Source organism: Populus nigra, chromosome 19 (assembly GCF_951802175.1).
Source record: "Populus nigra chromosome 19, ddPopNigr1.1, whole genome shotgun sequence".
In the NCBI taxonomy this organism is placed as follows: domain Eukaryota; kingdom Viridiplantae; phylum Streptophyta; class Magnoliopsida; order Malpighiales; family Salicaceae; genus Populus; species Populus nigra.
Genome location: NC_084870.1, coordinates 9,872,338 through 9,885,400, shown reverse-complemented (window position 1 = coordinate 9,885,400; position 13,063 = coordinate 9,872,338). Strand labels below are relative to the sequence as shown.

The 13,063-nt window shown below is 31.8% G+C and overlaps 2 protein-coding genes across 2 annotated transcripts; one reads left to right on the top strand and one right to left on the bottom strand.

The window, feature by feature from the left end:
• Nucleotides 1-2,220: 2,220 nt before the first annotated feature.
• Nucleotides 2,221-3,475, bottom strand: LOC133679940 (probable carboxylesterase 12; the record flags this gene model as incomplete). Its single annotated transcript, XM_062102681.1, has 1 exon — nucleotides 2,221-3,475. A coding segment is annotated over one exon (978 nt), but the record flags the coding sequence as incomplete, so codon positions are not given.
• A 4,197-nt stretch (nucleotides 3,476-7,672) lies between these two features.
• LOC133679504 (2-hydroxyisoflavanone dehydratase-like) lies at nucleotides 7,673-8,857 on the top strand. The gene has a single exon (XM_062102114.1). It carries the CDS (start codon nucleotides 7,765-7,767, stop codon nucleotides 8,674-8,676), a length of 912 nt encoding a protein of 303 aa, XP_061958098.1. The 5' UTR covers nucleotides 7,673-7,764; the 3' UTR covers nucleotides 8,677-8,857.
• The last annotated feature ends 4,206 nt before the right edge of the window (nucleotides 8,858-13,063 follow it).

The following is a 13,063-nucleotide window of genomic DNA, read 5'->3' as shown; positions in this document are numbered from 1 at the left end:
TTGTAAACCAATAACAGTAAATTTAATTTTTTTTTAATTTTTTTTATGCTTCGTATCATTTCAATATATTAATATTAAAAATAATTTTTTAAAAATAAATATAATATAATTTTAATATAATTTTTTTAAAAAAAATATTTTAAATCATAATTACTATTTTATTTTTAAACAAGTCTAGAATTCATATATGCCAAAAGCATATTTCCCGTCTTTCTTTGCCACCTATCTCATCGAACACAATGAATGTGGCCTTCGCCAAATTGTTTTTGACCCACTGACCTAATTTTATCAGGTCACCTTTTTAGTTTCTCATATGTCTGTGCACATTTCTTATTGTTTTGCCATCCTCCTCGATGCAGCCAAATACTCTCAAAACAAATTTTATCACAATTTTGTCATGGATTCAAACACCAAAGAAATAGCTCATGATTTCCCACCCTTTTCAAGCTTCAAGGTTGGTAGTGTGGAGGTCTACGAGCCTGTTAAGGATTGTAGTGGCAGCTGTGATTCAAATGATTTTCACTTATAAATGATTTAAAATGTTATTTTTTTTTTTTTTTTTAAATTTGCAACCACGTCCCAAACACGATTGTTATAACCATGTTCCTACTAGCACATACCCATAAACTTAGGTCACATCCAAGAGAACCGTGATCCCACCCGAGACTGGCATCAAAGCTCGTGTTTTTATCACAGATATTGATGGTCCAGATCAAAAGTTGCCCCTTCTGATCCACTACCATGGTGGAGGCTTCTGTACCGGATCTCCATTTTGACACTGCAAGCCAAAAAAAAATCTCACTTCTTCTGTCAATCGTGCCAATACCATTGCCATTTCTCTTGATCATAGATTATCCCCAGAACATCCTTACCAGTTGCTTATATGATTCACGGCCTGGACTACAATGGGTTGTCTGTCATTCTAATGGTCAAGGATCCGAACCCTGACTCAACGACTGTGTACAAATATGTTTGGCAGTGTGGTAACGATTGCTTTTCAAATAGTTTTTTGTGCCAAAATACATGCCAATAATGATTTTTTATTTTTTAAAAATCATTGTTGATATCAACACATCAAAACGATCTAAAACATATAAATTATATAAAATTTTAACAAATAAATAAATAAATTTTTTAAAAATATAATTTGCATCTTGTTTCGAGACACACAAGCTTTGGAGGTAAAGAGGAAGAGGCGTGATGATGCCCAAAATTCTCTAGGACCGATCGAGGGCACCCATTCAAAGTTATATAGAAGACAATATCATACTAAAAAGCTTCTTTTTTTTTTTGTTAGACAACGACACTTTCCTTAAAGTTAATTTAGGGATGATAATGTATGTGTGATAATCATGATAGATTTCAAGAGTGATCAATAAACAAGAGGAATTCAGTGGTGAATACCTTTACTCCATCCTAAAGAGACCACGGATTTAAATTTTAAACCCTTCATTCCCACTTTCCTAATGAAAAAAAAAATTCTTAATTTTATTCTGTTGATCTATCCTGTAATTTCACTCGATTATCTGAGCATCTAATGTTTTTCGATTAATTTAGATCAGGTATTTGCTGGCCAGTGTGATTAATTAAGACTAAATTAAATACAAATATAAACTGATTTGGTTTTACTAAATTGGATAAGAGATTCACCCATTTCATATCAATTCAATATTTTAAAAAATGTTAATAGAAACAAATAATTTTATAAGTGGAGTTGCATTTGTACTCTCTTTCATTGGTTTTTTTTATAGAGATTTTACGGTAAAATATCCCGTTTTATGAATAAAGATTTATTAGTTTTCATGTTTTAATTTTTTATAATTTTACTTAATGTGATTTTTAATTTCAATTCGTTTGTTTTAGTATTTTAAAAGTATTTTTTTAAAAAAATATATTAAATTAATATTTTTAAAAAAATTTAAATTATTTTCATCCGGCATCGACTCATGTTCGTACCTACATGTAATGGGAGGGCAGCAACCAAACGAGTCCCACTGTTTAAGACCATTCCCAGGCATTTACCCGTTATTTATTATTATTTTTAATTCGTACAAAAATAACGTGAAAGAAAAGAGGAGGAATTTAGGGGAGCAGGTTGCCCAGTGGACCTCATAAACGAGCGCTCTTTTATTACAGGGAAGTGATCGAAAGCCTACTTTTTTATGCAATGAATTATCACAATTATATACAATGGTATGTTATACATTATAATTTTGAAAATTATACAGCCAAACATAAAAGTGAATCATTACATTCCATATATATAATCCATTACATCCAACAAGAATTGCATCTAATGATCCCATGGACATGGCTTGGCTAAAGCTTTGCGTGAACCATGGATCTACAAACATGCGGATCTACAAACATGCGGATCTAACAGTCGGACGTGCTGTGAAAGTAAAAGGAATAGGCTTATAAACTGAGTGACCTATTTATTTCCAGAAGGCATGCGTCTCTTGAAAATAAAATGATGCAAACATAAAAGTGAATGGACCTAAGGGACTGGATTTATGAAGGAAACAACCTGCTTCATCATGAACACAGCCCTGTCACAATGGGGGTTAAACAAGTGAAAAACGTGATCTTCTCCTTCAGTCTCCACAATCTCCACCCCTCCACTCCACCCACTCTTCTTCAATGCGTCGCAGTAACTGTATCCCCTTTCTCTCAAGCCATCATTCCCAGCAACAAAAATTAGCACCCTGCTGCACCCCAAGCTTGCCAGCTCCACCCCACCTGCACCGGCAGGATTAATCCTAGGATCATCGTAGATTTTAACATCTGGAAAGATGTACTCTATCACCGGACTAAAAACATCAGGCTCTTCGCCACCAAAAAATGGGTGCGCCAAAACCATACCAACGGTTTTGACTCCGAACAGCCCATTAACCCCAGCTCTAACAGTCATGTTGTGTGCAATGTTAGCACCAGCACTATCACCAGCCAAAAACGTTCTCTCAAAATCTGCATGCTTATTTAGCCAGGACTCAACCCCATTACCATTTACATGTGAAGCAACCCACTGGATCGCAGCCCATGAATCATCATATGCTATAGGGAGAGGGTGCTCTGGGGCTCTTCTGTACTGAACGGACACAGCAATAACATTAGCTTGGTGGGCTAAATTAGTGAGGTAGTTATGGTACGTGGAAGAGAAAGGAGACTCAATGCAAAAGGCACCACCATGGATGTATATCAGGAGAGGGAGTTTTTGGCTTGGATCTTTGATTTTGGGGATAAAGAGACGGACAGACAGGCTGTTTTCCTGTGAGACCACAGTGTCTTTGGATTGGACTCCTGTATGAGGGTCATTGGATGGTGGTACAGTCTCTGCGTCAGCTGTGATCCTCTCTACCTTGCCATTTCTGTAAACGCGAAAGAAGGGGGGGAAATCATGAAGTATTCCTGTGGAGTTTTGATGAATCCATAATTTCAGAGGAGAAACAAAAAGCGAAAATCTTCGAAGATTAACGTGTTATTCCTCGTTTCACAGTTTAAGTGATGCGGGGTTGAGAGTGGAATGCTGATTTGATGGGGTATTAATTCTTTACCTGCTTCTCTATGCCGACATTAATTCCTCTTTTCTATCGGTTCTTTACAAGATTTTAATTTATTTATTTCCCAGGCCAGGATAATTCATTAAATACTTTAGCAGGCTATAAGAAAGAAAGAGTACAGAAGGCAAGGAAGCAAAGTCAAAAAACAATAACCAATCAATTCAATTCATGTATCGGTGCATTTTTAATATCTAAGTTCATCCACCGACGCAAACAAAAGGAGAGAAAAGGTAAATTGAGAGAATTGTTTATTTCTCCATATATATCCAAATTGAAAGGGCTTGTATTTGCGTAATTTTTGCCATTCAACCTCCTTGTTCCCTCCGTCTCATATAGAAAACAACTACATTGATTTGCCGCCTATGCCGCGGGCGCTAGTTGATTTTTTGACAATAATATAAAAAAAAAATGGTCATGTAATAGCAACATTTTAAAATGATTAAAAAAATCTTTAGAATTTGATAAATAAATAAAATTGTACTTGTTATAAAAGTAACGACATGTAAAGTAAACAAGTGAGGATTTTGTATTTATATTTATGTAATTAGTTTAATTTAATATTTACACTCATGTAATTAATTTAATTTAATTAAAAAATAATTTTTTTTTAAAAAAAAGCTTGATTCAAAAAAGATTAAAAAGAAAAATAAAAAGAATCTAAGGGGCTGAAATCAAAATAAGAAGAACCAAATGAAAAAAATATAGGGATGAAATTAAAAAAAATCTTTAATTTTATTAACTATTCTAAGTATAAGAAATGTGTTAAAGAGAATAGGGACCAAATCTTAGGAATAATAATCTAAGAAGCTGATTTGATTTTTTAAAAGGCCAGTACAAAAATCGAGTAGAAAAAAAGAAAAAAAAAACAACTAAATACAATTGACTAGTCACAATCATACAACGCTTTTAAATGGAGAAGACATCAGGAAGCTTCAGTCCTTGCCTTAATAGATAGGACGACACCGTGCTCACTGTTTAAATGCTACCATTATTATTCATTCATTACTATTATTATTTTTTATTTATACACTTGATAACTATCAAATAATCAAATATAAAGAGATAAAATAGCATCAAGTCCAAGGGTTTTTTTTTAATTTTTAAGGACAATAAAATAACTTAACTATATAAAAATTAGGTCAAGGACTAGAAGCTCATTAACAGAGTTTATTATTTTATTTGTTTTTCAATGGCAATTAAATAATTAAACTATGCAATAAAGATGTAAAAACACTATCTAAAAAGATTTTTCTACCCCTAAAACCTAGATTGATAAAATTGACTTCAAAGAAAAATCAGTAGTTTCATCGTGTAAAATGCAGCAATGAAACATTAATCTCTTTTAATTTTATATATAATAAATCACAATTTAGTTACTATATGCTTAATAAATAAACAATTTAGTTCATTATCTTTTATCTTAACCCGAGCATATTTATCATAGAATTTTTTTCTAAATTAATTCGGGAAAAAAACCCACCACACACAAGTTACAACACCTCTACAGACAAACTTAGAAAAACTGAAATCTAATCGATCCAAACGAGATGCACTATACTTTATACATTCTCATTGAGCAAACTCAGTTAAACTTTGATTATAGTCAAACCTAAATCTCCAATTTCAAATGTTCCAACTTTCTAGCCATCAAAAAACAAACAAGACAGAATTCTTCATAAAAAAAAAAAGCGTTTGGTTATCAATCAAGCATGGTGGGTAGAGTCTTTGAAAGCCAGAACCAGTTTATTGTTATGACCTATGATTCATCCAATGAGCCTGATGCGCTGAGAAATAGAGAAATGAAGATAATTTGAGAATTTTTAAGAAAAAATGAGTCAGGGATTAATTAATTAATAATTTACAAAACAAGGACTATATTATTTATTACTTGGAAATATAAAGACTAAGTTATAAATTGCTCTTAACTTAATTTTTACATTTTTTTTTATTTCTATTTTTGGCGTAAGAAAAAGTCAAACTCATCACCATAGTGATTGATCATTACAAATTTTTTCTACTCCAAAGGGTTCTCTAGAACTAGATAGCCACCTCTGTATATGTAGGTCACTGTCAGAGATTTCCACAAATACAGACACTACGAGCTTTGATACCCGCACGGTGATGATGTAGACATTTTAAATAAAATATGGTTTTAATTATTATAATAAACAGTGATAAGATGATTAGAAATATTATATAGCAAAAACATGACATTCATAAAATTATTAGTAAATTATAAAAGTCAAGTGAAGAGAGTTAAATTCAAGTAAAACAAAAGTATTTATTGCTAAATATTTCTAATCAGCTTGCCATGTTGGATAAAAAAGTATTGATTAACTAAATGCTAGTTTTTTTTTTATAACAAAAAATAAGTGTAACTGTAAGCTATAAATATCTCCTAACGCAATAAATATCAAATATTTTATAAGATAAATAAGAAATGAGAAATAAAAATGTAATTGTTGCTGAATATATGAGTTCATAAAAAATAAGACAATTAGAAAGTGAGAATGATATAGTTGATTGTGATTGAATTAATTTTTGTAAAACAAAGAGATGGTGAAGCAATACAAAAGGCTAAATGATATTATAGATGCAAACATTTTCAAGTGATGAAATGGAGAGGTGTTGCTTCTTTGGAATTGCTGGTGTAGAACCGACATCATCTCACATCAAATATAAACAACAGAGCTGACATGTTAAGATGTTATAAGAAATGTTGAGAGTTTATAAGAAAAAGTGCAGGAATACAGGATTAAAACTGATAAACTACAGCATTGAAAAATAAGTTTACATGGAGAGGCATGAAACAGGAACATAACAAAAATATCTTGCAACATGTCCGTGCGATATATATAAAAAACACTTCGGATTAACCTAACCTTTGTCTCTCTCTTTTTTTCTCTGGAAAAAACTTAAAACAACTTTGTTTGTAGAAAAGGGTTTTTATTTGCTGGACGTGGCCACGAGTCAATAGTCACCATGTTAACATATAGGGGCAGGCCAGACTGAGTTTCATAATCATGGTTAATTATCTACATATTTTCTATGATTCTTGAGACTTTAAGTTCACAAGTCAATTCTGCAAAATCCAATAGCATACAGGGTAGCTAGATGCTTACATACTAATTCCTGAAACTTTGCATGTTATTTTGTTTGTAAAGTAAAAAAACTCTGACAAAAGTGAAAAACAAACCTGATAGTGTAGATTATTTGTAAACTAAACTAAAATGGCTCTAGCAAAATCCAATGTTGTCTAAGGTACAATGAAAAAAAGACAGCCTTGCAAAACATATGAAGAGTCCATTAAAATTAGGAAGAAGAAGAAAAAACCTAACTTTAAAAACACCGGATAAAAAGAAAAACAAAGAGCAATGAAATAAGCATGCAATTTTGATCACTAGTAACTAAATGAAAAACCCATGCGCACAAAAAAAAAACAACATTAAAAAGAGTAGCTAAAAAAAAAGACAAAAAACAATAAAATAACTTGAAAATTCTGATCACCAGGAGACAAACAAAAAGTTGTTGGAAATTAAGTGTTCTCTTGAGTGCAATGAAAAAAGCAAACCCTTCAAAGCAATTGAAAAAAAGCCAAATATCCTGTGAGTTAAAATAAAAATAAAAATAAAAAGCCATAAAAACTATAATAATTAAAAGAGAAAAAATGAACACATCGATTAAAGAAGTTGTTGGAAAAACAAAACTAGAGATGAAGGCAATAAAGAGTGCAAGTAAAAGAAAAGACAGTGGAAAATTGTCAAAGCATTTAATACACCATTATAATCTTGCATGTGCAAATAAATTTTTTTCCTACTGCAAATAAAAAGAGAAAACTCGATTGCAAAAAATTTTAAAAATAAAAGTGTAAACTTTCAAAGCATTTAATACAGAAATACAATGATATCGATTTTATAAGTCAAATATTTTCCAAGCTACATATAGCTACAGTTTTTTTAATAATATAATAATAACTATCAAAAAAATTGTTTCATGCAAAAGCAAAATGTTTTCCCCCACACGTTAACCAACAAAGAAAATTCTTGGGAGGGGAGGGGTGCACAGTGCTGTCCCCACGCGTGTTCGATTTCTTTTAATACATAAGCCTCGTGTTTTGTTGAGCTACCCATTGACTTTCATCTACGCACTCATTTTCTTTTAGATAGCCAAAACTCCTTTAGCACACGGACCACTCAAACTTGCAATGGCTACTGACAACACGGAAATATCCCATGATTTTCCAAGCTTTTTCAAGGTCTACAAAGATGGCCGCGTAGAGAGGTATTGGAATACTGACTTTGTTGAAGCAGGTGTTGATACAGAAACCGAGGTCCAATCCAAAGATGTTGTGATCTCACCGGAGGCCAACGTAAAGGCTCGTATTTTCCTCCCAAAAATCGACGGCCCAGCTAAAAAGCTCCCTCTTCTTGTCCACTATCATGGTGGTGGTTTTTGCTTAGGCTCACCATTTGCTTCTGCCTTCAAAACCTTTCTTTCAACTCTAGCCACGCAAGCCAGTGTCATTGCTGTGTCTATTGACTACAGGTTAGCGCCAGAGCATAAATTGCCAACTGCATATGATGATTCACTTGCTGGGCTTCGATGGATCGCTGAGCACTCTGATGGGAAAGGGCCTGAACCATGGATCAATGAACATGCAGATCTCGGGCGGGTTATCTTAGCCGGTGAGAGTGCTGGTGCCACCCTAGCCCATTACGTGGCAGTCCAAGCTGGCGCTGCCGGATTGGGTGGTGTGGCTATAAAAAGGCTACTAATAGTGCACCCGTATTTTGGGGCCAAGGAGCCAGATAAATTCTATCAATATATGTGTCCAACAAGTTCCGGGACAGATGATGATCCAAAGTTGAACCCGGCAGTAGATCCGGATCTGTTGAGATTGAAGTGTGATGCGGTGTTAGTTTGCGTGGCAGAGAAAGATAAGCTTAAAGGCAGAGGGCTGGCTTATTACGGAGCAATGAAGAAAAGTGGGTGGGGTGGCACTGTGGATCTTCATGAAACTAAAGGGGAGGACCACTGCTTTCATTTTTTCAATCCTAAGAGTGAGAATATCGGGCCCCTTATGAAGAAAATGGTTGATTTCATACAGCTGAATTGATTTTTTTCTTCTTCTGATTCTACTATGGAGGGACAAGTTGGTGAGTTTTCAATCTTCGCGCGAGAAGAGAAAATAATGGTTGAATAAAGGCCGTTTAGCTGTTTGGATTCTTTTACTTTTTCCTTTTTTTATTAAATGGTTGTACTTTTATAATAATAAATTGATGTGTCATTGTATTTAATGCATCTCTCTCTCTCTCTCTCCCCCCCGTGCTTGCCTGACTTCCTCGGTTTTTGGGGTATTTTTGTACTTTAGCATTTAAAAAAAAAGATAAATTAATACGGTGTAATTTTTTTTTAAAAAATAATGTAGTTTCACTGTGGTTAATGATATGAGTCAGAAAAAAAGAAAAACAAAAGAATTGATAATGGATTAATTTCAAAACTTGTTATTTGCTTGACCGTGAAATGTAGCCTCCGAGTACATTTTCTTTTAACTTTTCTTTCAAGTGTAATTAATAATGGATTAATTTTATTTTATTCCCTTGGAGTAATTATCCATTTTTTATCCTAAAAATTGTTTTTCTATCAATAAAAATTCTTCGTTTTCTCCACTTGGTTGGTTAGCAACGAAAGGAAAAAATTATTTGTTTTCCTTGATTGTTTTTTCAGATAAATTAGTTGAAAATTAAAACAATAAAATAAGACATTTACGTGTGTTTGAAATGATTTTTCCAAGTTGATTTAAACTATTTTTTATTTTTTAAATGAAATCAAAAGGTTGAAATTTTTAACTTTTAACTTGTGACTATAACTTATAATACATTCTTCTTTGAAAAGGTTATTCTAATTCATTTTTATCTAATATATTTCAAATTTAAATTATGTTTGGCCGTAACTTTTTGCAGATTGATTGAAGTCGTATTTTGAATTTCAACTCAAAGAGAAAAATCTACAAATATATTTGATTATGAATAATTTTTTACTTAAGTTCATTATAAGATTTTGATTTAATCAGAAGCTAAAAATTTTAATTTGTAAATTATGACTTATATCACATTTTTTATTTTTAAAAAATACTTTGAGTCATTTTTACCTTTTTTGCAAATTAAGTTATGAAAATAACATATTTTGTAAAAAAGAAGAAAGAACACGAAAATTGTTAATAATAATTTGTTGTCCTTTCACCTGTGGCTCGTATATTATTAGTCATCCCATCCCTTGAGATTTTTCAAGGATTTTTAATCCGATGTGACACATTCCGACTCTTTCTATATATATCTCACGCAGGTTTGAGGTGGCGGTGTTGATTGATATAGTGGGTTGAGTTTGATTTATAATTGAATTGAATTGAATTTTTTAATTTTAAAAAATATAGTTTTAATTATAGATATTTATAGGTTGAGCATGTTAATACTTTTATTCTTCGACAATTCTAGAAAAAAAATATTAAGTTATAATTACATGAAACTCTTAAAAATTAAAATACACATATTAGAAACAACATAAAAATTATCACAGTTTTTATATAAAAACAAAATAAAACAAAAATCATATTCAAGCATTTTACGAAACAGTTAAGATGCATATGTGATAAAAAAAATACAGACCAGCAAAAAAAACTATAAAGTGTTTTTTGTCTTTTTGAGTTTGTAATTTGTCTAAGAAAATAAAAATTTAACCTTAATTCTTGAAATTTTTATTTATTTTTTTATAATCTTTTGGTTACCAGAATAAAAATAAAATTGTAAAATACAATGCCACCTTATCACATCAAAATTTTAAATAAATAACGATAATTTATGTGAAAATAAATAATAAAGAAACGGGAAAGAGATTAAGAGAATGAAAGCGAAAGTGAGTACAAAGAAAAGAGAAAAAATAAAGAGAGAGTAGAAAATATTACTCATAGAAATAACCTAGTTATTTACATCCGGTTATATGGGTTAAGTTGAATTAATTTCAAACCCTTAAATTAAAAATAAAGCATTTGAGAAAGTGTAATTAAAGGACTCAATTGCGAAAAAAAAACTTTAATAAAAAAATAACAACACAATACGCTTTTGGGTGGTGTAAGAGAAAAAAAAAAGAAAAATAAATAAAGACAACTATCGCTGACAATACGATCACCTTCAGTTACAAGACGTCACTTCAAATGGAAGAGGAGTCAGTAGAGCATTTAAGGAGATGGCGGAAAGCCAGTTGTGACCACTGAGTAGTGTTGTCGCCTGCATGACTTGGACGTCACCCACATGCTAAGGCACAGAATACACTCGCCACCAGTTTTTATCATTTGAAAGTTAATACATCAAAATATATAAAAATATCCTCAATGACTTTCACTATTACAGAAAATACCCGTGTGCGTAGCTCAAAAATACCCCAACACACAAAGCTTTTTTTTTTTTTTTTTGTCTCGTCTAGGATTAATTTCGTATTTACACTGTACAATAACAATAAAAAACAAAAAAACCCCTTGTCCAGCCTGCCATGATATTTTGATCTGGGGACAGAGAAATAGTTTCACTGTTTGGAGGTTTGGGAAAGCCATGAAAGCTACTGACCAATTGCTTTAAATTTTGTTGATTTTAGGGGTAAAATAATATTTCTACACACGTGAAAACACTATCCTACCCTTAAGCTAAGCTTTACAAAAAAAAAAAGATAAAATGATTATTTTAACAGATTATATTGTGGATTGAAATACTGTAAATGACCCGCGGCTTCTAGAGTATTCGCTAATTATTTGAACAACAGCTCTGAAAGGTGGGTGGTATGGCGTTGAGGAGGAAAAGAGGGTGTCGGGTGGGTCCTATACTTGGAACGAGCAGGCCTTAACGTGGTTCTGTGGGCCTATTTACAGTAAGAAAATCATCTGATATTAATTATCAAATGTACATGGAGGACGTTGAGTTATTCGTGTGCTCCCAAGGGGTGGTGGATCTGGATGTTTCGGGCTTGGAGCACAGTGATTTTATTTTTTTGATAATGAAGCACAATAAAAAAAATATTTAGAAAAATAATATATTTAAAATAAATATTCTGAGGTGTTGACAAATGAGCGGAGAAGGTTTATAAACATGAAAATTAGGATCACACTAATCTCTGATAAATTCATTAAAAAATTCACCATGAGCATATTCTAATACTAAGAAAGTGTTTTTGTCAGGTCCCGGTAACAATTATTCTCGCTCATGTTTAGCACTTTGAGAGGTCATCACATAGTCCTCACAGCTGAATAATACGTGTCGTATTACTTGTATATGCTAACTGCGACTTTCTAACTTACAGATAGTATCTCGACTTGTTTAATTCTAAATTATTAAGAGTAGTTATTTTATAAAATATTTTTAATATTAATACATCAAAATAATTTAAAAATAAAAAAATAATAGTAAATTTTAAATTTTTTTAATACATTTTTTAAATATAAAAACAAAAAAGTTGTAAAAAAAAATCATTGTCGATTTGCTAATGAGAGGGTCACGCGGTCGGTCGAGGGCCTTGTCTTGTCATGTTCTGCAGACACTTCGGGTCAATCTAGGAGGTTTTGTAAGGGGTCATGCCAAATCCCCTCCCTTGTCTCTTTTTATTTGCTTCCATTTTTTAATTTCATTTAGATTTTTCAACATTTTTGTATAGAAATATTAATGCAACTCTTCATTCAAATTTATTTGAAAAATATTAAAAAAAACAACCGCAATCACACTATAATATTTTACGTTTCATGTTTTTTTATTTTTATTATTTTAGTGTGCAGTTTTATGAATAGCCAAAACTCGTCCACACATGCACCCCTCTCTTCTTTTTTCACTTAAACTCTTAAATCTGCGATGCTTGTAGGTTAAATCTTCAACATCTTTTATATATATTTTCTTGATGTATGTGATGTAATATATGGTAAAGAAAATGTAATACAATGGAATGAGACGATGCGTTAGATTTCTTTGTTTGGATACGAATATTCTTACTAATATAATGGATACTTTTTACAATGTCTTATTTCATTCCTTGAATTTTTTTGAAAAAAAATATTTATTTTATAAAAAATATTTGTATGTATGTTTATTTTATTATTATTATAAAAAAAATAGATTCTCATTTTAGTTGTTTATTACAGCTTTATGTATCTTTCAATTTATTTTTATTTTTTTTAGGTTTTTAGTTTAACGTGGGTGTCCGGACCAGATTGCGCGCATCTCGATTAATCCCACAGGCCCTGAAGTTTACGATCATGTAAGCCTCCAGTGACTATCGAGCAACCACAGGGCTCGAACCTGAGACCACAGAGAAAGCAAACCTCCTGGTCCCAAATTCTTACCACTGACCACCAACTAAATTATTTCTTTCAATTTATTTTATTAAATATAAATGTAGTTTTATATTTTTAAATAAAAAAAACCATATAACAAAAGAAATCAGAAACACCTGCAGCGTCTATCCTTATT

Coding starts and splice junctions, on each gene's coding strand:
- LOC133679504 (XM_062102114.1), top strand. CDS start 7,765: ATGGCTACTGACAACACGGAAATATCCCATGATTTTCCAAGCTTTTTC.